At 43.2% G+C, this 22,727-nt stretch overlaps 1 protein-coding gene across 1 annotated transcript in view; it reads right to left on the bottom strand.

The window, feature by feature from the left end:
* Positions 1 to 22,727, bottom strand: part of C1H10orf67 (chromosome 1 C10orf67 homolog) — a 206,763-nt gene that overhangs the window by 37,974 nt on the left and 146,062 nt on the right. The window contains exons 10-11 of the mRNA XM_030201660.1: positions 17,857 to 17,940; positions 14,153 to 14,267 (exon numbers count right to left, since the gene is read on the bottom strand). Of these exons, the coding sequence (XP_030057520.1) occupies positions 14,153 to 14,267; positions 17,857 to 17,940 (199 nt within the window). The remainder of the gene's footprint in view (positions 1 to 14,152; positions 14,268 to 17,856; positions 17,941 to 22,727) is intronic.

The following is a 22,727-nucleotide window of genomic DNA, read 5'->3' as shown; positions in this document are numbered from 1 at the left end:
AGACTTTAATCATATCTCCCCTTATCAGTCTCTTTTCTAAGCTGAAGAGCCCTAACCTCTTTAGCCTTTCATCATATGAAAGGAGTTCCATCCTCTTTATCATTTTGGTCAATCTTCTTTGAACCTTTTCTAATTCCACTATATCTTTTTTGAGATACAGACAACAGAACTGAATGCAATACTGAAGGTGTGGATGCACCTTGGAGTAATGCAAAGGCATTATAGTATTTTTGGTCTTATTCACCATCCCCTTTCCTAATAATTTCTAGCATCCTGTTTGCATTTATATATATATATATATATATATATATATATATATATATAACACTACATTTAAGTTCATAACTCTATATTTAAGATCTCTGTACCTTATCTCATGCGCTTTACCTCACAAAGTTTTGCGAATAAAAAAATTATACAGAAAGAGATAATCACTGTTGGGTGATAAAATGTAAGTGGTACATATTTAACTCTCACACAGCTTTGGGAGCAAAAAACCACAAACAAAGTGATAATCATTTTTGGGTGATATTTTCTTGCACACTTCATTTTGTGCAGTTTTGGGTATGTGTAGAGAACTACTCTATTGTCGTGAAACTTTGCATAAGGTGGATCAGCTACTAGGGCCTGAAGCTCACTGACAGCGAACTGAAATGACCGCCACCAGAAATACAATTTTCCAGGTCAAATACTTCAGATGACAAGAATCAAGTGGCTCAAAAGGAGTTTTCATCAGTTGGGTGAGGATAACGTTCAGATTCAGTGACACAGTTGGAGGTTTGACAGGAGGTTTTCCCAATAGTAAACCTCTCATGAAGCGAACAACTAGAGGATGTACAGAGATGAGCTTACCTTCCACATGGTGATGATAAGCACTAAGTGCACTTAGACGAATCCTTACAGAGTTGATTTTCACACCAGACTCAGAGAAGTGCAGGAGGTATTCAAGCTGTTTTTGTTTAAGGCAAGTGAGGGCATCTAAGGTTTTGCCTTCACACCAGACAGCAAATCTCTTCCACTTAAATGAGTAACATCTCTTAGTGGAGTCTTTCCTATAAGCCAGCAAGATTCAGGAAACATCCTCTGACAAAGGATTCAAATTCTATGCTGTCGACATCCAAGATGTGAGGGCCAGGGATTAGAGGTTGGGATGCAGAAGGGATCCCTCATTCTGCATGATGAGGGTTGGAAAATATTCCAATCTCCATGGATATTCAGAGGACAACTCTAGAAGAAGAGGAAACCAGATCTACCTCAGTCAGTAAGAGGTGATTAGGATCATAGTTCCCTGATCTTAACTGAGTTTCAGTAAAGTTTTCTCTATGAGAGGTATTGGAGGATAGGCATATAGAAGACCCTCCCCCCAGTGCAGGGGAGGGTCTTCTATATGCATCCAAAGCTAGTTTTGCCATATGATCTGAGCCTGAACAGAACTGGGGGACTTTGTTGTTGAGATGAGTGGCAAAAAGATTCACCACAGGGGTGCCCCACTCTGGGAAGATCTTGTGGGCTATGCCCATGTTGTGAGACCACTTGCACAGTTGCAAAACTCTGCTCAGTCTGTTCTCCAGAATATCAATCACAAGAGAGGAATGAAAGGTATATCATACTCTTGAGGGAAAATCAGCAACACAAATAAAAATAAATCCTGCAGAAACTTAGTTCACATAAATATTTAGTGAAATGTGCTCATAACTTATACTGGATCACAGACTAAACAGGTCAATTGCATTGTCCATTAAATCATCATATTGATTACATGGGTTCCTTGAAACAGCTGCTGTGAAACACATTCCATGTCGGGACCCATTAAGGAAGCCTTGTACTCAAAAGATAAGGTTTTGTATTCATTGTTTTTGAAACCATTACACTTTTGGATTAAGGCACAGAGTGCGTCACGAATATGAATGTGCAATGATTATATGACGATTTAATGGACAATGCAATTGACCTGTTTGGTCTGTGATGGCCCAGTATAAATGAAGAGCACATTTCACTACATATTTATGTGAACTAAGTTTCTGTGGGATATATTTTTATTTGTGCAGTCTGTTCACCAGGCAGTTGTCCTTTCCTGCTAGGTATGTGGCTTGGAGGACCATTCCGTGAAGGATCCTGTTTCCCACTGCTTGTTCACATAGAATACTGCAACCTGATTGTTCATTTGAATGAGAACAATTTGGTTCTGTAGCTGATCTCTGAAAGCCTTTAGAGTGTTCCAAATAGCCTTCAGCTCAAGAAGGTTGATACGGAAATGTTTCCTGAGCAGACCAAGCCCCTTGGGTATGAAGCCCATCCACATGAGCTCCTCATCCTAGGCTGGATGCATCCATTGTTAGCACCTTCTGAGGAGGTAAAATTTGGAACAGTAGTCCCACAGTTAAATTTGTCCGAATTGTCCACCCGAGAAGGGCATGAGTCAACCGTGGAGGAATCTGGATGACATTCACTAGATTCCCAGCCACCTGAAACCACTGCGAAGCTAGGGTTCATTGGGCCTCTCTCAAATAGAGATGTACCAAGGGAGTGACATGCACTTTTGAGGCCATGTGGCCCATCAATCTCAACATTTGCTGAGATATGACCTGGTTGCTACTTCGGATCTGTAAGGCAAGTGTTGTCAAGGTCTCTGCTGTCGCTTGTGGAAGAAAAGCCCTAGCCTGCAATGTATCTAGCAGGGCTCCTATGTACTCCAATCGCTGAATGAGGAGAAGGTGAGACTTGGGGTAATTTATGTTGAACCCTAGTAACTCCAACACCCAAATAGTTAGGTGCATTGACTGTCACTCCCTCCTGTGATGTACTCTTGACCAGCCAATCATTCAGATAGGGAAACACACATATTCCCAGTCTACTGAAATACGCTGCAACCACCGCTTGACACTTGGAGAATACCTTGGGAGCTGACACAAGGCCAAATGGTAGAATGCGATACTGGTAGTGGTGTCCTACTCGGAATCTGAGATACGTCCTGTAACTGGAAAGTATTGAAATGTGGATACAGGCATCCTTTAAGACCAGACAGCATAGCCAATCTTTTTCCTGAATCACAGGGAGAAGGGTGACCAGGGAAATCATCCTGAACTTTTCTTTGACCAGGAATTTGTTCAGGGTCCTTAGGTTTAGGAAGAGATAAAATCTCCCCATTTTCTGGAATAGAAAATTTCCAGGAAGAACCTGGAATAGAATTTCTTCCCTTCTTCCCCTGCTGGCACAGGTTTGATTGCATTGGCCTGTAGAAGGGCAGAAATTTCTTCTACAAGTACCTGCTTGTGCTGAGAGCTAATGAACGATGCTCTCGGTGGGCAATTTGGTGGCCTTTTATGCCAATGCAGGACATAACTAAGACAGACTATTTGAAGAAACCACTGGTCAGAGGTTACGTATTGGAAAAACTTCAGCTTCCCCTCCTACCAGTGGGCCATCCTGGATGGTTACTTTGAATATGGCTGTGCTCTCCTGGAGCCAGTCAAAAGCTTGCCCCTTGCTTCAGACTGGGGAGCTGGCTGGGGCTTCTGAGGTCAGGACTGGCTAGGCTGAGAATGCTGGGCCTGGGGGTTTTGGGCAGAGTGAGAAGCAGGGGCATATCTGCGTGGGGCCACAGGGGTCTGGGCCCCCGCAGATTTCGCCCTGGACCCCCCTACCACCGACCCTCTCCTCCTCCACCTCCCTCCTGCCCGCCACCAACCCGTCGCCGATCTTTGCTGGCGGGGGACCCCAAGCCCCCGCCAGCCGAAGTCCTCTCTTCCGTGCAGGATGCAAGTTGCTTGCAACGCTTCCTGTTCTTCTGAGTCTGATGTCCTGCACGTACAACATGCAGGACGTCAGACTCAGAATTTGGAACTCAGTCTGACGTCCTGTGCGTTGTACGTGCAGAGGACGTCAGACTCAGAAGAACAGGAAGCATTGCAACTTGCAGCCTGCATGGAAGAGAGGACCTCGGCTGACGGGGGGTTGGGGTCCCCCACCAGCAAAGGTAAGTGACAGAAGCGGGGGAGGGTTGGCGGCGGCGGGAGGGGTGGAGAGTGTCATTGGTGGCGAGGGGGGGTCTGGCAGTGGCGGGGGGGTCTGGAAATGGCTGGGGGGGTCAGTGGCGCCGGGGGGGGGGTCTAAAATGTGCCCCCTCCCTCTGGCTCTGGCCCCCCCTACCGCCAGAGTCCAGATACGCCCCTGGTGAGAAGGCAGTGAAAACTACGCCTTTGAGAGTAGTAAGGTTGCCAGTTAGGCCCATTCAAAAACCTCTAGATGAAGAGGCTGCAGCTGGAGGTCTGGATGATATCAGTATGTTTCTTTATGAGGTCAGCAAGCTCCTCCACCTTGTCCCCCAAAACATTGCCTCCTCGGCAAGGTATGTCTACCAACCTCTTCTGAACTGCTGGTTCTAGGTCTAAGACATGCAAGTCTGCACATCTCTACACCCATGGTGGAGAGTCTGGATGCAAAATCAGAAGAATTGTATGTGTCCCTGGCCAGATACTTTCTACACTCCTGCTGTTTACTGGCCAACTGGTGAAGCTCTATGCCTGCTCCTGTGGGAGAGGACCTGCAGGACTTAGTGTACTGTACTGTGTACCTCTTCCCATGGCTCCAAAACCATTTTTGCACAGGCATGGAGCCTTCCTGTACTGGCCATAAGTACATAAGTATTGCCACACTGGGAAAGACCAAAGGTCCATCAAGCCCAGCATCCTGTTTCCAGCAGTGGCCAATACAGGTCACAAATACATGGCAAGATCCCGAAAAAGTACAATACATTTTATGCTGCTTATCCCAGAAATAAGCAGTGGATTTTCCCCAAGTCAATGTAATAATAGTCTATATTAGACCTTTCCTTTTTAAAACCCCGCTATGTTAACCGCCTTTACCACATTCTCTGGCAACGAATTCTAGAGTCAATGTAATAATGGTCTATAATAGACCTTTCCTTTTTAAAACCCCGCTATGTTAACCGCCTTTACCACATTCTCTGGCAACAAATTCCAAAGTTTAATTACACGTTGAGTGAAGAAACATTTTCTTCAATTCATATTAAATTTATTACTTTGTAACTTCATCGCATGCCCCCTAGTCCTAGTATTTTTGGCAAGAGTAAACAAATGATTCATATCTACCTGTTCCACTCCACTCATTATTTTATAGACCTCTATGATATCTCCCCTCAGCCATCTTTTCTCCAAGCTGAAGAGCCCTAGATGCTTCAGCCTTTCCTCATAGGGAAATCATCCCATCCTCTTTATCATTTTCGTCGCCCTTCTCTGTACCTTTTCCAATTCCACTATATCTTTTTTGAGATGCAGTGACCAGAATTGAACACAATATTCGAGGTGCGGTTGTACCACAGATCAATACAAAGGCATTATAACGTCCTCACTTTTGTTTTCAATTCATTTCCTAATAATACCAAACATTCTATTTGCTTTCTTAGACGCTGCAGCACACTGAGCAGAGGGTTTCAACGTATCATCAACAATGACGCCGAGATCCCTTTCTTGGTTGGTGACTCCTAACGTAGAACCTTGCATTACATAGCTATAGTTCAGGTTCCTCTTTCCCACATGCATCACTTTGCACATACTCACATTAAACATCATCTGCCATTTAGACGCCCAGTCTTGTAAGGTCTTCTTGTAATTTTTCACAATCCTCTCGTGATTTAACAACTTTGAATAACTTTGTGTCGGCAGCAAATTTAATTGCCTCACTAGTTACCAGTGCTCTAGTGTGCTGCCGCACCCCGTCCTCTGCCCGACAGGAAATGCATCACATTTGAAAGCTCTGGATATTAATCAAGCGTTCTTGTTCTTCAATATTTATGGTGAATGGACTGAAGTATTTTTTTTTATCATTTTACATAATTACATTCACATTTATCACATAAATGTAAGGAAATACAGAAATTAATATAAAGAAAAAGGAAAACATTTTCTCTCAACAATATATATATTTATACAATTGTCCACAGTTGGAAGATCCAAGATCAGAAAAACAATCTTAAAGAAAATAAGAAAAACTCAAAATGGTTAATCTTACACTTCACATTTTCTGAGGGAGGAAGGTTAATCGGTTATTGCAGCCAGTACAGTGGTAACTGAAGACGTTGCTGCAGAGGATTCTTCATCTGTTTCCACAAACTCTTATAATTTCTTAGGTTCAAACAAATAAGTAATAAGGAAATAAAACACTTACAAAGGAATCGCGCTAGGAAGGTCCCACCTAGGGCAATGATTCCTGGCTTGAAAGCCAAGACTTCACACCTCCCAGTCTGTGATTCCCTTGATGTGTCAAGAAATATATTCATCTTTGAACCCAAAAAACTATCAACCATGTATCGGAAATACAATTTCAAAACATTGTTCCTATCTAAATCAAAGGCGAAAGTCACTAATAATATAACTCTATCTATAACTTCTGAATTTTCCAAAATGTCAGTTAAACGTACATCTCTTTTCTCTGATAAGGAAGCCCTCACAGTTAAGCTGTGAGGGTGTTAACATTGATTGAAGCCAGGCAGCCAGAAGAAGAAAGGAAAGGGGGGGCGGGGAGTTGCAGGAGGGAGTTAGTTTGGAAGTAGTTAGTGTTTAGGTTAGCAACAGGAAAGGGAGAAAGGGGATTGGGTAGGAATTAAGGGATAGGATTGGCTGGAAGGGAAGTGCTAGGATAGGGAAGATTTGGGCGCTCAGAATTAGTTTTTAGTTAGGTAGGAGAGGGTTAGGGTGAATAGGAGGGAGTGAAAGAGAAGTTGTGGGGGGGGTTTAAAGTAGAAAAAACGAAACGAATTCTTATGTCTAATCAGTGGAGCACTGGCTAGAGCACTGAGCTTGTAATCAGAAGGTTGCTGGTTTGATTCCCCTTTAAAGATTACCTGAGGTGGGGGAGGCTGGTGTTTGGCAGTGGCGTCGTAGAAACCATCGCAACGGCACTTCTGGTTTCACGGAGGGGAATTTGGGTTGGTTTTTTGATTGCTGGGCGGACAAACGGGGTTTTTTGAAGTGTGTGTTACGTTGGGAGGGGGTGAGTGAGTTAAAGTGTGTTGGGAAGGCACTTCCGGTTTGCGAGGTGTTAGGGGTAGAATTTTTTATTGTGGCTGCTGTGGCCTAGTGGTTAGAGCACCACCCTTATAATCATAAGGTTGCTGGTTCAAATCCCACCTAAGGCAAGTCACTTCAGGGACAAAGTTTGACACAAACCCAGAATACTTGAATGTAACACACCTTGATCTCCTACTGGAGAAAGTGTGATCACAGCTGCAAATAATGAGCACCATTTTTATTAGGTGTATGTCACATGGCAAAAGCAGGAAGCTAAGCAGGTGCAACCCTGGTCAGGAACTGGATGGGCAAATTAGGGGACCTAAATCAGCAGTGTAACCTTTTTAAAAGGAGAGATTAAGGGACTCAAAATTGAAGGGGTGTTTGCTTGGGAGTGGGGAGAGTGAGTGATTGTGGGTAATTGATTATATTAAATAAATAAATAATTATATATATATATATATATATATATATATATATATATATATATATATATATATATATAATAATAAATAATAAATAAATAAAAATACTGTTTAATGGGGCCAAAGAAGATTGTGAAAAGTGGGGGTAAAGTGAGTGGAAAAAAGAAACATGGGATGAATGTGTCTGGAGGGGGGAGTGCTAAAGGGGGTATGGGGAATATAGGGAGAGATGCTGATGTTGCAGAAGGGGTGAATAGTGGACAAGGTGTGGAAATGGGGTGTCAGGTGGGATTGAATATCGAGCAGGAGAGGGGTAGCAGGATGCAATGTGGGACGGCAACCAGTGCGATGGCAGGTGGTATGCGGACCCGTGGTGATGTTCCTTTGCAGGATGCTGCGGCGGAGGATCCGTTGGAGGGGCCTTCTTCTGGGAGAGCAATGGGTGAGTTGGAGGAATTGTGTGTAACTGGATATAGAAGGGGGCGGGGGGAGGGGAAGTACAGGAGGGGGTTAGAGATCGGGGTAGTTGGGAAAAAGGGGTGTCGGGAAAAGGTTTGAGAAAGAAGCTGCGGAATAAAAAATTTTTGCGGAATTTGTGTCATGTGGTAAGGCGGTTGGATAGTGAAAAAAGGCAGAGGAGGGGTGGAACAGGTGATCCTATGCAGGTATGGGAATCTTCAGACTCCTGGGATTCATCAGGGTCTTCTTCATCTTCTTCGGATGAAGTAGAGGTGGAAAGGGGGAATGTTGTAAGTGGGATATGGGAGAATCAAAGGGCAGGTATATTTATGGGTTCGAGGATGGGTCATACATTATGTAATATTGCCCCTCTGGATTGTTATATAACGTTAAAATGGAAGCAGAGAATTTTAAAAGGAAAATATATAGATTTATTTGCCTTGTTAGTGCGTGATAGGGATGTTAATGGGGGGAAGGATGTGGGGTAAGGAAGAAGGAAAGAAGAAAAGAGGGAGGGTACCAAAGACAATCATGAATTGGTTGTTAAGTTTTCATGTTTTTGCGAGTGTGTTGGGAGGTCAGAAACCTGCTCTTTATCCGGGTTTATGGAATTACTGTGATTTAATTTTGAGATCCACCCTGTGTTTAAATGTCCAAGAGGGGGATTGGGAGGTCGGGGAAGGTCGGGGAGGGGAGGAGCTATGGGCGGCCCAGGTGTGGGCTGGCAAGGCCCCTTCTCCTATTAAGGTAGCGGCGTTACAAAATTGGTTGGGTCTGTATCCGTGTGGTGGTGATGCATATTTGCTGTGGGTAGGTTTTTCGGAAGGTTTCCCGATCCCGTTTGAGGGACCGGTGTTGGATCATAAGTGTAAGAATTCAGTATCTGTGATTCAGCATGCGGAGGTGGTTCGGAAGAAGTTGATGAAGGAGTTGAGTCTTGGGCGGATAGCAGGACCGTTTGCTGACCCGCCGCTTAAAAATTTGGTAGTGTCTCCATTGGGTGTGATACCGAAAAAAGAGCCGGGTACATACAGGTTGATTCATAATTTGTCCTATCCTGAAGGTTCTGGTGTAAATAGTTTTATTGATCCGGATTTGTGTACAGTGCAATATGCTAGTTTTGAACAAGCGGTGGATTTGTTGAGGAATTTGGGAAAAGGTGCATTGATGGGAAAAGCGGACATTGAAGCAACTTTCCGTTTATTGCCAGTGCACCCTACAGCTTTTAGGTTGCTTGGATTTAAGTTTGAAGGTAAATTTTATTTTGATAAATGTATGCCTATGGGTTGTTCTATTTCTTGTAATTATTTTGAAGCATTTGCTACATTTTTACATTGGGTAGTGGAACAGGTTAGTGGTTGGGATTCTATTGTTCATTATTTGGATGATTTTTTGTTTGGGGGTCCAGAAAATTCATTGCAGTGTGCTTCCTTGATGTCAGCATTTAGAACGGTGGCAAAGGAGTTGGGTGTGCCTTTGGCTAAGGAAAAAAGTGAGGGCCCGGTTACCAAATTGGTGTTTTTGGGGATAGAGTTGGATTCAGTGAGAATGGAGGGGGGGGAGGGGAGTTGCAGGAGGGAGTTAGTTTGGAAGTAGTTAGTGTTTAGGTTAGCAACAGGAAAGGGAGAAAGGGGATTGGGTAGGAATTAAGGGATAGGATTGGCTGGAAGGGAAGTGCTAGGATAGGGAAGATTTGGGCGCTCAGAATTAGTTTTTAGTTAGGTAGGAGAGGGTTAGGGTGAATAGGAGGGAGTGAAAGACCCATCCCAGCCCGCCCTTGGTGGGGGGGTGTGGGTGGGGACAACATTTTGAGATGGTTAAGGAAAGTGGAGGATTTGGGGGTAAAGGGTAGCAGCTTTTAAATGGAAAGGGGTGCCTGGATGAGGGGTTTAAGAGGCACCAGAAGCGGTTAAAGGAATTGTATGAAATATATGAAATGGAAATGAACTCGTGGGCGGAACCGCCATGAGTAAGAGGTGGCTTGACGGTACCGTAAGTCACCTGGGGGGAGGGGGGTAAGGGGGGAAGAAAGTGAGCCAGTTCATTACCGAATGGATTAACATTATTATTAATCACACTGTGAAGTGGGGAGAAAGTGAGCCAGTTCGTTACCGAAGGGCTTAACATTATTAACCGCATTCTGAAGTTAACCTGGTGGAAAATTATATGTTACTAAGTTGATGTTAAGTAAATGAATTTATTAATATTTGGAAATAAAGCTGCAGCCAAATTTTATTCCAAAAAAGAAATTGTTGTTTGAATTATTTAAAAAATTTTAAGTATGTGTTAAGGGCTGCCTGAAGTGTGAATGTCAATGTTAGGAAGCCCTCACAGTTAAGCTGTGAGCAGTGTTGCCAGGTGGGCGGTTTTACCGCCCAATTGGGCGGTTTTCCGCGACCCGCCGCGGGAAATTTTTGCCCGCGGCGGGTTGCGGTTTTTTGGGCTGGTTTTTGTGCTTCGGGCGGTTTTTTTCGGCCGCGGGGGGGCGGGGTTAATGACGTTTTTGGGTGGGGTTAATGACGTTTTGGGCGGGGTTAGTGACGTGGGAGGCGGGCCGATGACGTGGGAGGCGGGGCCGATGACGGGGAGGCGGGGTCGATGACGTAAGAGGCGGGGCCGATGACGGGGAGGCGGTGCCGGTGACGTGGGAGGCGGGGCCGGTGACGGCGGGGGCGGGGTTGATGACGGCGGGGGCGGGGGTGATGACGCGGGGGGGGGGGTTGTCAGGGGCGGGGTTTGTGTTTGGGCGGTTTTTGGGCTGTTTTTTGGGCTCCAGTGGGCTGGAAAAAAATTTTCCACCTGGCAACCCTGGCTGTGAGGGTGTTAACATTGACTGAAGCCAGGCAGCCAGAAGAAGAAAGGAAAGGGGGGGGGGGGGGAGTTGCAGGAGGGAGTTAGTTTGGAAGTAGTTAGTGTTTAGGTTAGCAACAGGAAAGGGAGAAAGGGGATTGGGTAGGAATTAAGGGATAGGATTGGCTGGAAGGGAAGTGCTAGGATAGGGAAGATTTGGGCGCTCAGAATTAGTTTTAGTTAGGTAGGAGAGGGTTAGGGTGAATAGGAGGGAGTGAAAGACCCATCCCAGCCCGCCCTTGGTGGGGGGGTGTGGGTGGGGACAAAATTTTGAGATGGTTAAGGAAAGTGGAGGATTTGGGGGTAAAGGGTAGCAGCTTTTAAATGGAAAGGGGTGCCTGGATGAGGGGTTTAAGAGGCACCAGAAGCGGTTAAAGGAATTGTATGAAATATATGAAATGGAAATGAACTCGTGGGCGGAACCGCCATGAGTAAGAGGTGGCTTGACGGTACCGTAAGTCACCTGGGGGGAGGGGGGTAAGGGGGGAAGAAAGTGAGCCAGTTCGTTACCGAATGGATTAACATTATTATTAATCACACTGTGAAGTGGGGAGAAAGTGAGCCAGTTCGTTACCGAAGGGCTTAACATTATTATTAATCACACTGTGAAGTGGGGAGAAAGTGAGCCAGTTCGTTACCGAAGGGCTTAACATTATTAACCGCATTCTGAAGTTAACCTGGTGGAAAATTATATGTTACTAAGTTGATGTTAAGTAAATGAATTTATTAATATTTGGAAATAAAGCTGCAGCCAAATTTTATTCCAAAAAAGAAATTGTTGTTTGAATTATTTAAAAAATTTTAAGTATGTGTTAAGGGCTGCCTGAAGTGTGAATGTCAATGTTAAGAAAATTTTAAAGGAAATATAAATCACTTTAGTCACCAAAAGGTGGCTATCAGAAAGTATTAGCAAAGTATCAGAGAAATAGTTCTTCAAGAATTCAGTAGCTAATATATAAGATATTATAGGTAAATTTATCATTCTCAAGTTGTTTTTCCTTAATTGGTTCTCCAGAAATTCCAATTTTTTACAAGAAAGATGACTATTCTTAATTAATTATCTAATTTTCATAGAGAAACCATTTCCGTAATCAAAGTCTCTATTTTATATCTTGGACTTCCACTTTGTTAGATAAGAATTAATATAAATTCTTTAACTCACATTCTGAAAAATTTTAGACCGAAGAAGTATTTTGTAAATAATTTTTGACTGTTTGCATTTGCACCAGTGTGGATGAGAGAACTGTGAAGGTTTTATGCACATGGCAAGACTCAAATTTTCTATGAAGTTCTAATTTTTATGTGCATTTAAAATCTGAATTTAAAACTGAATGACTGAAATATGGAGCTTTGTTTGATATACCCTAAATTTCTGGCATCCAAAATACAGTATACCTTACCTAAGCTCCTCTGTCTGATGGTCTCTCAGTTTATTCTATGATGGATATATTTTTGTCAAATTATTTTGTCAGTTCCTGTGCATAGGTATATATTTTTTGCGGTGTATTTTATGCAGGCAATATAGATTCCTATGTGCCTTTATAAAATATGCTTATAGTGAACAAGTTCTCTCACACAAATTTATACTTGCTCTGAAGAAATTGTAAGTGTGTATGTTTTCTCTGTGCATGTACAAGCATATTTTATAAAATACACTTATACACTGCCCCCCAAATTCTATAAAGTTGGGCACCCAACTTTACACTTAGCATGCATAGTTGCATGTGCATTTATAGAATAAGGTCTGTTATGCACCTAACTTGTTTAATTAGATGCTAATTGGTGAGTGAGAAGCATGTCTAGGAGTTACGCGCGTTGGTTTTTGAATACTAGCAGTTACGTGCCTCACTGCCTACAGTTAGGCATAGGCATTTACAATCAGCCATTTGGCTGGTGTTAATGCCGGTGCCTAAAGTTAGGCATGGAACTGTAGACTTCACTAGTATTCTATTACAGCAGTTCCGCATAGAACTGTCATTATAGAATTCACACTTAGTGCACACCTTCCTGGTGCCTAAATTTTGGTGACCTTTTCATAATTATGTGCCAGTATGTCAGCCCTTGTATCGCTCCATGGTGCGACCGCACCTCGAATATTGTGTTCAATTCTGGTTGCCACATCTAAAAAAGGATATAGTGGAATTAGAAAAGGTACAGAGAAGGGCAACAAAAATGATAAAGGGGATGGAACGAATTCCCTATGAGGAAAGGCTGAAGCAGCTAGGACTCTTCAGTTTGGAGAAAAGATGACTGAGGGGAGATATGATAGAGGTCTATAAAATAATGAGTGGAGTGGAACGGGTAGACGTAAATCGTTTGTTTACTCTTTCCAAAAATACTAGAACTAGGGGGCATGGAATGAAGCTATGAAGTAGTAAATTTAAAATGAACCAGAGAAAACTTTTCTTCTGGAATTCGTTGCCAGAGAATGTGGTAAAGGCGGTTAGCTAAGCGGGGTTTAAAAAAGGGTTGGGCGGCTTCCTAAAGGAAAAGTCTATAGACCATTATTAAAATGAACTTGGGGAAAATCCACTACTTATTTCTGAGATAAGCAGCATAAAATGTATTGTACTTTTTTGTGATCTTGCCAGGTATTTATGACCTGGATTGACCACTGTTGGAAACAGGATGCCTGGCTTGATGGACCTTTGGTCTGTCCCAGTATGGCAATACTTATGTAGTTATGTACACATACCTATATGTGTGAATTTGGTTGCACAATTTTACAACAGCTATTTTCCACATATAAAATATGCTTTATACACATGGAAAATTCTTTATAAAATTATCCTCTATTTCATTGTAATTTACTGGTATCTTGTGGATGTATAAACCTTCTACTATGTGCAAAGTCAGGCTTGTTTTGGCTAACTGATCACAGTTAAATAATATAAGAATCAGAACTGAAAAGTAGAACCTCTTTTTTGAAAAATTTAATTGCTTTTATTATCAAATGGAGTATTTAAATAAAAACATTATATTGCTGCTTTGAAACCTTGAGGCCAATGTACAAAGGGGAGAAAATATTAGCAAAAATGTGAAATTGTGCCTGTTTTTCGTAAAAGCATGTGCTGTTTGCCATTTGAGTGAGGAAAGCGGTCTTTGCAAAATTTTTCTCCTTTTCATAGTGTAAACTTTTGTGTGAGATCTACGGGCAATAGATAATGCAAAACTATGCAAAGCAGCTTACTAAATATTAGCGTATAGAAAAACTATATGTGATATTTGCTCACAGCCCAGATTTTGTGATTTCAGTGTTAAAACTTCCTGTATTAGTACATGAGTCTCTTTGTTAATTTGTGTTACTGTATTTATTGTTCTATTTTTACTGAATATTCTTGACATAAATACAGAAACCATATTTGATTTGATTTAAAAATACTATCTTACCATCTCCAGTGAATTTATCACTCCCAGTGTCAGCGAGGTTACTTTCGGCGAGGCTATCATCACCTTGTGTTTCTGTTCTTTCCACTTGTGATACAGGCTGCTCACCTATCTGGGGCTGATGTGGACATATAAAGTACTATGTCACAACTGAACATATGTGAAGGGCAAGTCTATAAACTAGGTGATCATATTTACCTATTCATCGCATGCGTAAATGTTTTAAACATTAGCACACGAGTGTATGTGCACACATGCCCGTGTAACTGCTAATGGGGCTCCTAAGCAGGTATTTGCAGAATGGCATTTAACTTACATAGTACATATTTACATATTTGCAAGGAGGCATGGAAAGGGCTAGAGCATGGATAAGACATAGGTGGGGCTCCCATTTATGAAGGTAACTGCCACATTTAGGTACCCACACTTCTGCTAGTACTATGGCTGGTGTAAGCACAAGCACCTAACTGTTAGATGCACTGGTACTGGTTTGTGCTTGTATTGTATTCTGTTCTATTCTGAGCTTTTATATTGCTTAAATCCAAAAAGGGTTCCAAAGGGATCACAAAATATAAAATGAACTCAACAAGTGGAGAGATGCATAAATGTTTAAAAATATTACAAAAATTTAAGATTTTTTAATAAAAACAGTAAAAAAAAGAAGTAATTATCTTGATTTGTAAAGTTTTAGTACTAGAAAAGCAAAGCTATTATCCAGTATGCAATAATGAACCTTCCTTACTATCGGGTAGTTCAAAATTAAGGAGGTCAAAAAATGTGATTGAGCTCTTACAGTTGGATAAACAACAACATCAGTAAGATAGTAAGGACCCATACCCCTCAATATTTAAAAAAACGTACATGCTGCTTTAAATTTATAGCATGCCCGACAGGGCAACCAATGGAACTGAATTTACTTGTATTCTGTAATGTGACGACGAGGGGCATAATCAAACAGGGGTGCCCATCTATAATGGCGGCCATCTCTAATGACGGCCCCGTTAAGCAGCGTACCCGACTGTATTATCGAAACAAGATGGCCGGCCATCTTTCGTTTCGATAATATGGTCGGGGCCAGCCAAATCTCAACATTTGGGCCACCCTTAGAGATCGCCGGCATTAGAGATAGCTGCCATTGGTTTTCGCTGATAATGGAAACTAATGGCAGCCATCTCAAACCCGGCCAAATCCAAGCCATTTGGTCATGGAAGGAGCCAGCATTTGAAGTGCACTGGTCCCCCTCACATGCCAGGACACCAACCGTGCACCCTAGGGGGCACTGCAGTGGACTTCACAAATTGCTCCCAGGTGCATAGCTCCCTTACAGTGGTGGAAATAAGTATTTGATCCCTTGCTGATTTTGTAAGTTTGCCCACTGACAAAGACATGAGCAGCCCATAATTGAAGGGTAGGTTATTGGTAACAGTGAGAGATAGCACATCACAAATTAAATCCGGAAAATCACATTGTGGAAAGTATATGAATTTATTTGCATTCTGCAGAGGGAAATAAGTATTTGATCCCCCACCAACCAGTAAGAGATCTGGCCCCTACAGACCAGGTAGATGCTCCAAATCAACTCGTTACCTGCATGACAGACAGCTGTCGGCAATGGTCACCTGTATGAAAGACACCTGTCCACAGACTCAGTGAATCAGTCAGACTCTAACCTCTACAAAATGGCCAAGAGCAAGGAGCTGTCTAAGGATGTCAGGGACAAGATCATATACCTGCACAAGGCTGGAATGGGCTACAAAACCATCAGTAAGACGCTGGGCGAGAAGGAGACAACTGTTGGTGCCATAGTAAGAAAATGGAAGAAGTACAAAATGACTGTCAATCGACAAAGATCTGGGGCTCCACGCAAAATCTCACCTCGTGGGGTATCCTTGATCATGAGGAAGGTTAGAAATCAGCCTACAACTACAAGGGGGGAACTTGTCAATGATCTCAAGGCAGCTGGGACCACTGTCACCACGAAAACCATTGGTAACACATTACGACATAACGGATTGCAATCCTGCAGTGCCCGCAAGGTCCCCCTGCTCCGGAAGGCACATGTGACGGCCCGTCTGAAGTTTGCCAGTGAACACCTGGATGATGCCGGGAGTGATTGGGAGAAGGTGCTGTGGTCAGATGAGACAAAAATTGAGCTCTTTGGCATGAACTCAACTCGCCGTGTTTGGAGGAAGAGAAATGCTGCCTATGACCCAAAGAACACCGTCCCCACTGTCAAGCATGGAGGTGGAAATGTTATGTTTTGGGGGTGTTTCTCTGCTAAGGGCACAGGACTACTTCACCGCATCAATGGGAGAATGGATGGGGCCATGTACCGTACAATTCTGAGTGACAACCTCCTTCCCTCCGCCAGGGCCTTAAAAATGGGTCGTGGCTGGGTCTTCCAGCACGACAATGACCCAAAACATACAGCCAAGGCAACAAAGGAGTGGCTCAGGAAGAAGCACATTAGGGTCATGGAGTGGCCTAGCCAGTCACCAGACCTTAATCCCATTGAAAACTTATGGAGGGAGCTGAAGCTGCGAGTTGCCAAGCGACAGCCCAGAACTCTTAATGATTTAGAGATGATCTGCAAAGAGGAGTGGACCAAAATTCCTCCTGACATGTGTGCAAACCTCATCATCAACTACAGAAGACGTCTGACCGCTGTGCTTGCCAACAAGGGTTTTGCCACCAAGTATTAGGTCTTGTTTGCCAGAGGGATTAAATACTTATTTCCCTCTGCAGAATGCAAATAAATTCATATACTTTCCACAATGTGATTTTCCGGATTTAATTTGTGATGTGCTATCTCTCACTGTTACCAATAACCTACCCTTCAATTATGGGCTGCTCATGTCTTTGTCAGTGGGCAAACTTACAAAATCAGCAAGGGATCAAATACTTATTTCCACCACTGTATCTTGGGTGCTGAGCCCCCCAACCCCCCCCCCCCCCAAAACCCAAAACCCACTACCCACAACTGTACAACACTACCATAGCTCTTAAAGGGTAACGGGGGGCACCTAGATGTGGGTACAGTGGGTTTCGGGTGGGTTTTGGAGGGCTCCCTTTTACCACCACAAGTATAACAGATAGGGGGGATGGGCCTGTGTCCCCCTGCCTGAAGTACACTGCAGTACCCACTAAAAACTGCTCCAGGGACCTGCATAGTGCTGTGATGGAGCTGGATATGACTTTTGAGGCTGGCATAGAGGCTGGCAAAAAAATGTGTTGTAATTTTTTTGGGGGGTGGGAGGGGGTTGTTGAGCACTGGGGAGTAAGGGGAGGTCATCTCCGATTCCCTCCGATGGTCATCTGGTCAGTTCAGGCACCTTTTCAAGGCTTGGTCGTGAACAAAAAGGGATCAAGTAAAGTCGGCCAAATGCTCGTCAGGGCCGGCCTTCTTTTTTCCATTATCGGCCGAGGCTGGCCATCTGTTAATCACGCCACCATCCCGCCTTTGGTACACTGCCGACACGCCCCCTTGAACTTTGGCCGGCCCTGCGACGGAAAGCAGTTGAAGCCGGCCAAAATTGACTTTAGATTATACCGATTTGGCCAGCCTTAGGAGAAGGCCGGCCATCTCCCGATTGTGTCGGAAGATGGCCACCCTTCTCCTTCGAAAATAAGCAGGATAAGCTCCTAGAGATGGTGCTAGGAAGGTTCCCACTTATAGAATTGCCTCCACATTAACTAGAATCACTTACCAAAGGCATATTTGGAATGAGAGCATGATTTCTGATTACATCACTCACTCTTCTTCCAGGAACTGCACCCAATGGACCATCAACCTTTAAAAAAGAGAAACTCTTCAGATATCATGTACAATATTCTTACACTCCAGTTTTGTAAATGAGCCTGTGACAAAGCTAGTATTTATTAAACAATTTAGCAGAACCTAGTCAAGACAGAAATTTAAAAACTGGCATACAAGGCATCATAGCATGAGAAAAAAATGTAGAAACAAAAAACAACCAATCTGCCCATTCTAGTGCTATAGTAATTATATACTTAGGGCTAGATCAGGGCTCTCAAAAGAGATTTGAATAGTAGAAATAGTCATTATGCAGATCTGTCACACATATTCTTTATAGATATTCTGATAACCTGAATATCTATTCAGGTTATATCTATTGTTCACTGGAGTTTGAGACCTCTGAACAAGATGGCACTTGTGGCAGTGCAATACCAGAAGTCCATTTTGGGAGGGGCCCAGAGGTGGACTGAGGGAGCCACATATTCTCCTCCCCACTACTTCCCACATTAAACCATACCTTTGCTGGCGGGGATGCCGAAGCCCTAGCAGCTGAAGAGATCTACTGCTCAAGTCCCTGCATGTGTTGCCAAAGCAGCGCTCAAGTTGGCGGTGTGCTTCAGCTGCTGACGCTGGCACTCCTGCACATGCTCAGTTCAAGGTCAGTCACTGAACTGAGCATGTGCGAGAGTGCCAGCATCTGTGGCTGATGCGAGCTGGCTGACTTAAGCACTACTCAGAGAGCACAGGCAGGGACTTGCTCAGGAGACCTCTTCAGCTAGCAGGGCTTGGGCATCCCCACCAACTAATAAAGTGGATGGGGCTTTAATCCCAAAGTGGGGGAAGGGGGCCCTAGGCCTCTGAAGCAGGTTTCTCATACGTGAAGGGCAACTCTATAAATTGGCACCTAAACATAAGCACCAGTTGTGCATGTAAATGATAAAATAACAGCACTTATGTGTGTGACTTTCATCACTAATTGGCAATGATGTAAGTGCAAGGTGCTATTCTGTACAATATGCAGGGACATCACTTAGCATGTAAATGCAAGAGGGACGAAAATATGGGCAGAGTACAGGCAGGTTATGGCATGACTCTGGAATATGCACATAACTTACAGAATACTATCCTGCTTATAATCGAAAGAGAAAAACGACTATATTACGACCCAAATTGGGAGATGGGCGTCTTTCTCCCGTGGGCGCCCAAATCGGTATAATCGAAAGCCGATTTTGGGCGTTTCCAACTGCAATCCGTCGCGGAAATGGGTAAAGTTGATGGGGGCGTGTTGGAGGCGTGGTGAAGGCGGAACTGGGGCGTGGTTATCGGCCGAGGAGAGATGGGCGTCTTTAGCTGATAATCGAAAATAAAAAGGCGTTTTTACCGCGATTTTGGGTCACTTTTTTTGGACCCTTTTTTTTCACGAACAGGTCCCAAAAAAGTGCCCCAACTGACCAGATGACCACTGGAGGGAATCGGGGATGACCTCCCCGGACTCCCCCAGTGGTCACTAACCCCCTCCCACCAAAAAAAAACACTTTAAAAACTTTTTTCCAGCCTGTATGCCAGCCTCAAATGCCGTACCCACCTCCATGACAGCAGAATGTGTTCTATCCTGTGACAGCCTTTCCCTGGTTCTGATGTGGCTCTCGGGTGAGTGTGACACCTTTTCTGTTATGCGCACTGCAGAGTCACATCAGCAATGCATTGTGGTGGATGTAGGGTATTGGGCTCCATGATTCCACTAGCTTCTGGCAAATGCTCACGACGTTGGTAGTTGGTAGGCTCTACTCCCATGGTGCTTTTCCCCCTGCTTACTGGGTCAGAGTGTGCCCTGTTTTGTTTCCGGTAGTCCATGAGGTAGTTGCCATTTTTGTAAGCCAGTTTTAGACCCCTTTCACGTGTTAGCCACGTTACAGAACTTAGTTCTTACCTTGAATGTGGCTGAAAGATGGCATTGTACACCATTCTGCCAGCTCAGACCTACTGCTAATCTCAGTACCAGGGAGACTCGTTGCCAGTGGGGCACAACCTCTGATCTGCAGTTAACTTTGAGTAAGCGTGCTTATTCCAATAAAGGACGTTTTCGGAGAGATTAGTCTTCAGGTGTCAACTGGTGTGCCAATGTTATATAGCAGCAACAAGTCCTAGAGGCCTGCGGGTATGCAGGTCCCTGGAGCACTTTTAGTGGGTACCGCAGTGCACTTCAGCCAGGTGGACCCAGGCCCATCCCCCCTACCTGTAACACTTGTGCTGGTAAATGGGAGGTCTCCAAAACCCACTGTACCCACATGTACAGTGGGTTTTGGAGACCTCCCATTTACCACATGTAGGTGTCCCCTTCACCCCCAAGAGCTATGGTAGTGTTGTACATTTGTGGGTAGTGGGTTTTGGGGGAGGGGGTTGGGGGCTCAGCACCCATGGTAAGGGAGCTATGCATGTGGGAGTGTTGTCTGAAGTTCACCACATTGACCTCTAGGGTGCCCAGTTGGTGTCCTGGCATGTCAGGGGGGCGAGTGTACTACGAATCGTGGCCCCTCCCACGACCAAATGGTTTGGATTAGGACGTTTTAGAGCTGGGCGTTTTTAGTTTCCATTATCGCTAAAAAAAACAAACGCCCAGCTGAAAAACGTCCATTTTCTCGAAAATATGGTCTGTCCCGCCTCTTCATGTACCCGTTTTCGGACATAGACGCCCATGGAGATAGGCGTTCGCGTTCGATTATGCCCCTCTATATGTTATGCGCACTTCAGGGCACAATTAGGCATCAACAGTTATAATTGCCATTGATTTGCGTAGCTGTTGATACCTAACTTTAGGTGCACCAATTCTGACTTATGCTATCATTCAAAGTGGAGGCCTAAACTGCGGAATGAGTTACTCGAACAGATTAAATCAATTACAACATTGGAGCAGTATAAAAGAGGTTTTAAAACCTTGTTATTTCATGAGGCATTTGATAATTAAAAGATATTGAGATAATTCCAACATGATGGGAAATGACATGTAATTTGCAGATATGTGGACATCTTTTGTTTGGTCTGTTTGCATTTAATTGTTTGTTTGTGTTATTTTGTTAATACTGTGACTGTTTAATTGTAAGCTACCTAGAACATTGTAGATTGAGCAGGTTATAAGTTTTAAAATAAATAAATACATAAATTATAGAACTGGCGCTAAAGGCCAGATTCTATATATGGCACCTAAAAAATACTCATGGAACTCAGTTTTGCCTAAGCGTATTCTATAAGATTTACGTATCGTATATAGAATATGCTTATTCGACATCATCACGCCTAAATCTGTGCATGCTCATTTACACCAATGAAAACCTGGCATAAATCCCGGCGTGTATATTTAGGCGGATTGCACCATATTCTATAATTACACTTGTAAATTTTGGAACGCCCACAAACACGCCCCTTTTGAACTGTGCGCATTTATTTTGAACTGTGTGCTTCACCATTTCGGCACAGATAATTATAGAATGCACTTACCAAGCTGTGTGCGTAACTTGCAATTATTGTCAATTAGTGCTCATTTATTTATTTATTACATTTATAACCCACCTATCCAAACATCTAGGCGAGATGCAATAAAACATTCATTAAAAAATAAAAACCAATACACAATTTTACAAATCACAAACTCTAAAAACTCATTAGCCAAATGCCCTAGAAAATAGTTAGGTTTTTAGCAAGTTCTTCAACTGGGGAACAGATGCTGACTGATGCATAAGCAACGGTAACAAATTCCACAAACGAGGACCAGCATTATAGTGCTCATTATTTCTTGTTAAGTGCTATTAAAAATGCTGATTTGCTTGTTGAGCCAATTAAGTTACGCACGCAGTTTTAGAATGTACCTGGAATTTGGCACGCAAATCTAGGCACAATATATAGAATCTGGCCCGAAGTGCATAGCATTGGAGTGCCTAAATCTTGACACCAATTTACAGAATTGCCAACATCCTGTTTAATGTTTATTTTTATATACTTTGAAGGCAATAGTTAAAATGCCTGCATTGGTGCAAACTCTGTTGGCACCTTTATTCATGGGAAGGCTATTGCTTTGATTCTTGTCCAATATCAAAAGTATGCATATGGACTGCATGTGCCTATTTTGTGCATAATTTTTCAATTGAAAAATAACCATATAGGGATCTATATTCAGGTGATTTAATTGGGCACGAGAGACTCCTGCTTGATTAAATTGCACTGGCCAGTTCAGGAGCAGATCTTCAGCAGTTGAACAGTACAGCTGAATATTCATTCTGACTGCTCTGGAACGCGCTGGTTAATGTGGGATGGTCCAAGGGCAGAATCAGTGAGGAGTCAGGACTTACCTGGGCGTTGGTGATATTCCATGCCAGTGTCTAAATTGGTATGTTAGAATGCATAAAATGGATAGCTTCTGAGCACTGCCAAAGACCCAGGTATTTAGTCACTGGCTGAATATTGTTCTCATAGTTTTCATTATTTAAAGCTACATGTGTATCTTTTATGTCTACCCTTGTTCCATCCCCAGTACAACCTCTTTACTCTAAGGGTATAAATATGCACATTGCTATACAATGTCCTTTGCTCAACTTTTGCACTGGACCATATGTCAACTTGAGTCACAGCTGAACTTTCCTCTTCATTGACAGAAAAACATATTTGGAGCAAACCTGTATCATGGATCAAACATCTGTAAAAGTCTAAAAAGCCTCCACTGTGTTGCTAAAAGTTAAAGAACAGGGCCTAATTTTTTCTGATTTGTGATGGCGAATAATAGATCAAGTGTGAAAAAATTAACATGGTGGGGAATAATTTGTTTTTGTT

This window comes from Microcaecilia unicolor, chromosome 1, assembly GCF_901765095.1.
Source record: "Microcaecilia unicolor chromosome 1, aMicUni1.1, whole genome shotgun sequence".
NCBI classification, from domain to species: domain Eukaryota; kingdom Metazoa; phylum Chordata; class Amphibia; order Gymnophiona; family Siphonopidae; genus Microcaecilia; species Microcaecilia unicolor.
Note: the sequence above shows the minus strand (reverse complement) of the source record. Positions and strands in the feature narration are given on the sequence as shown.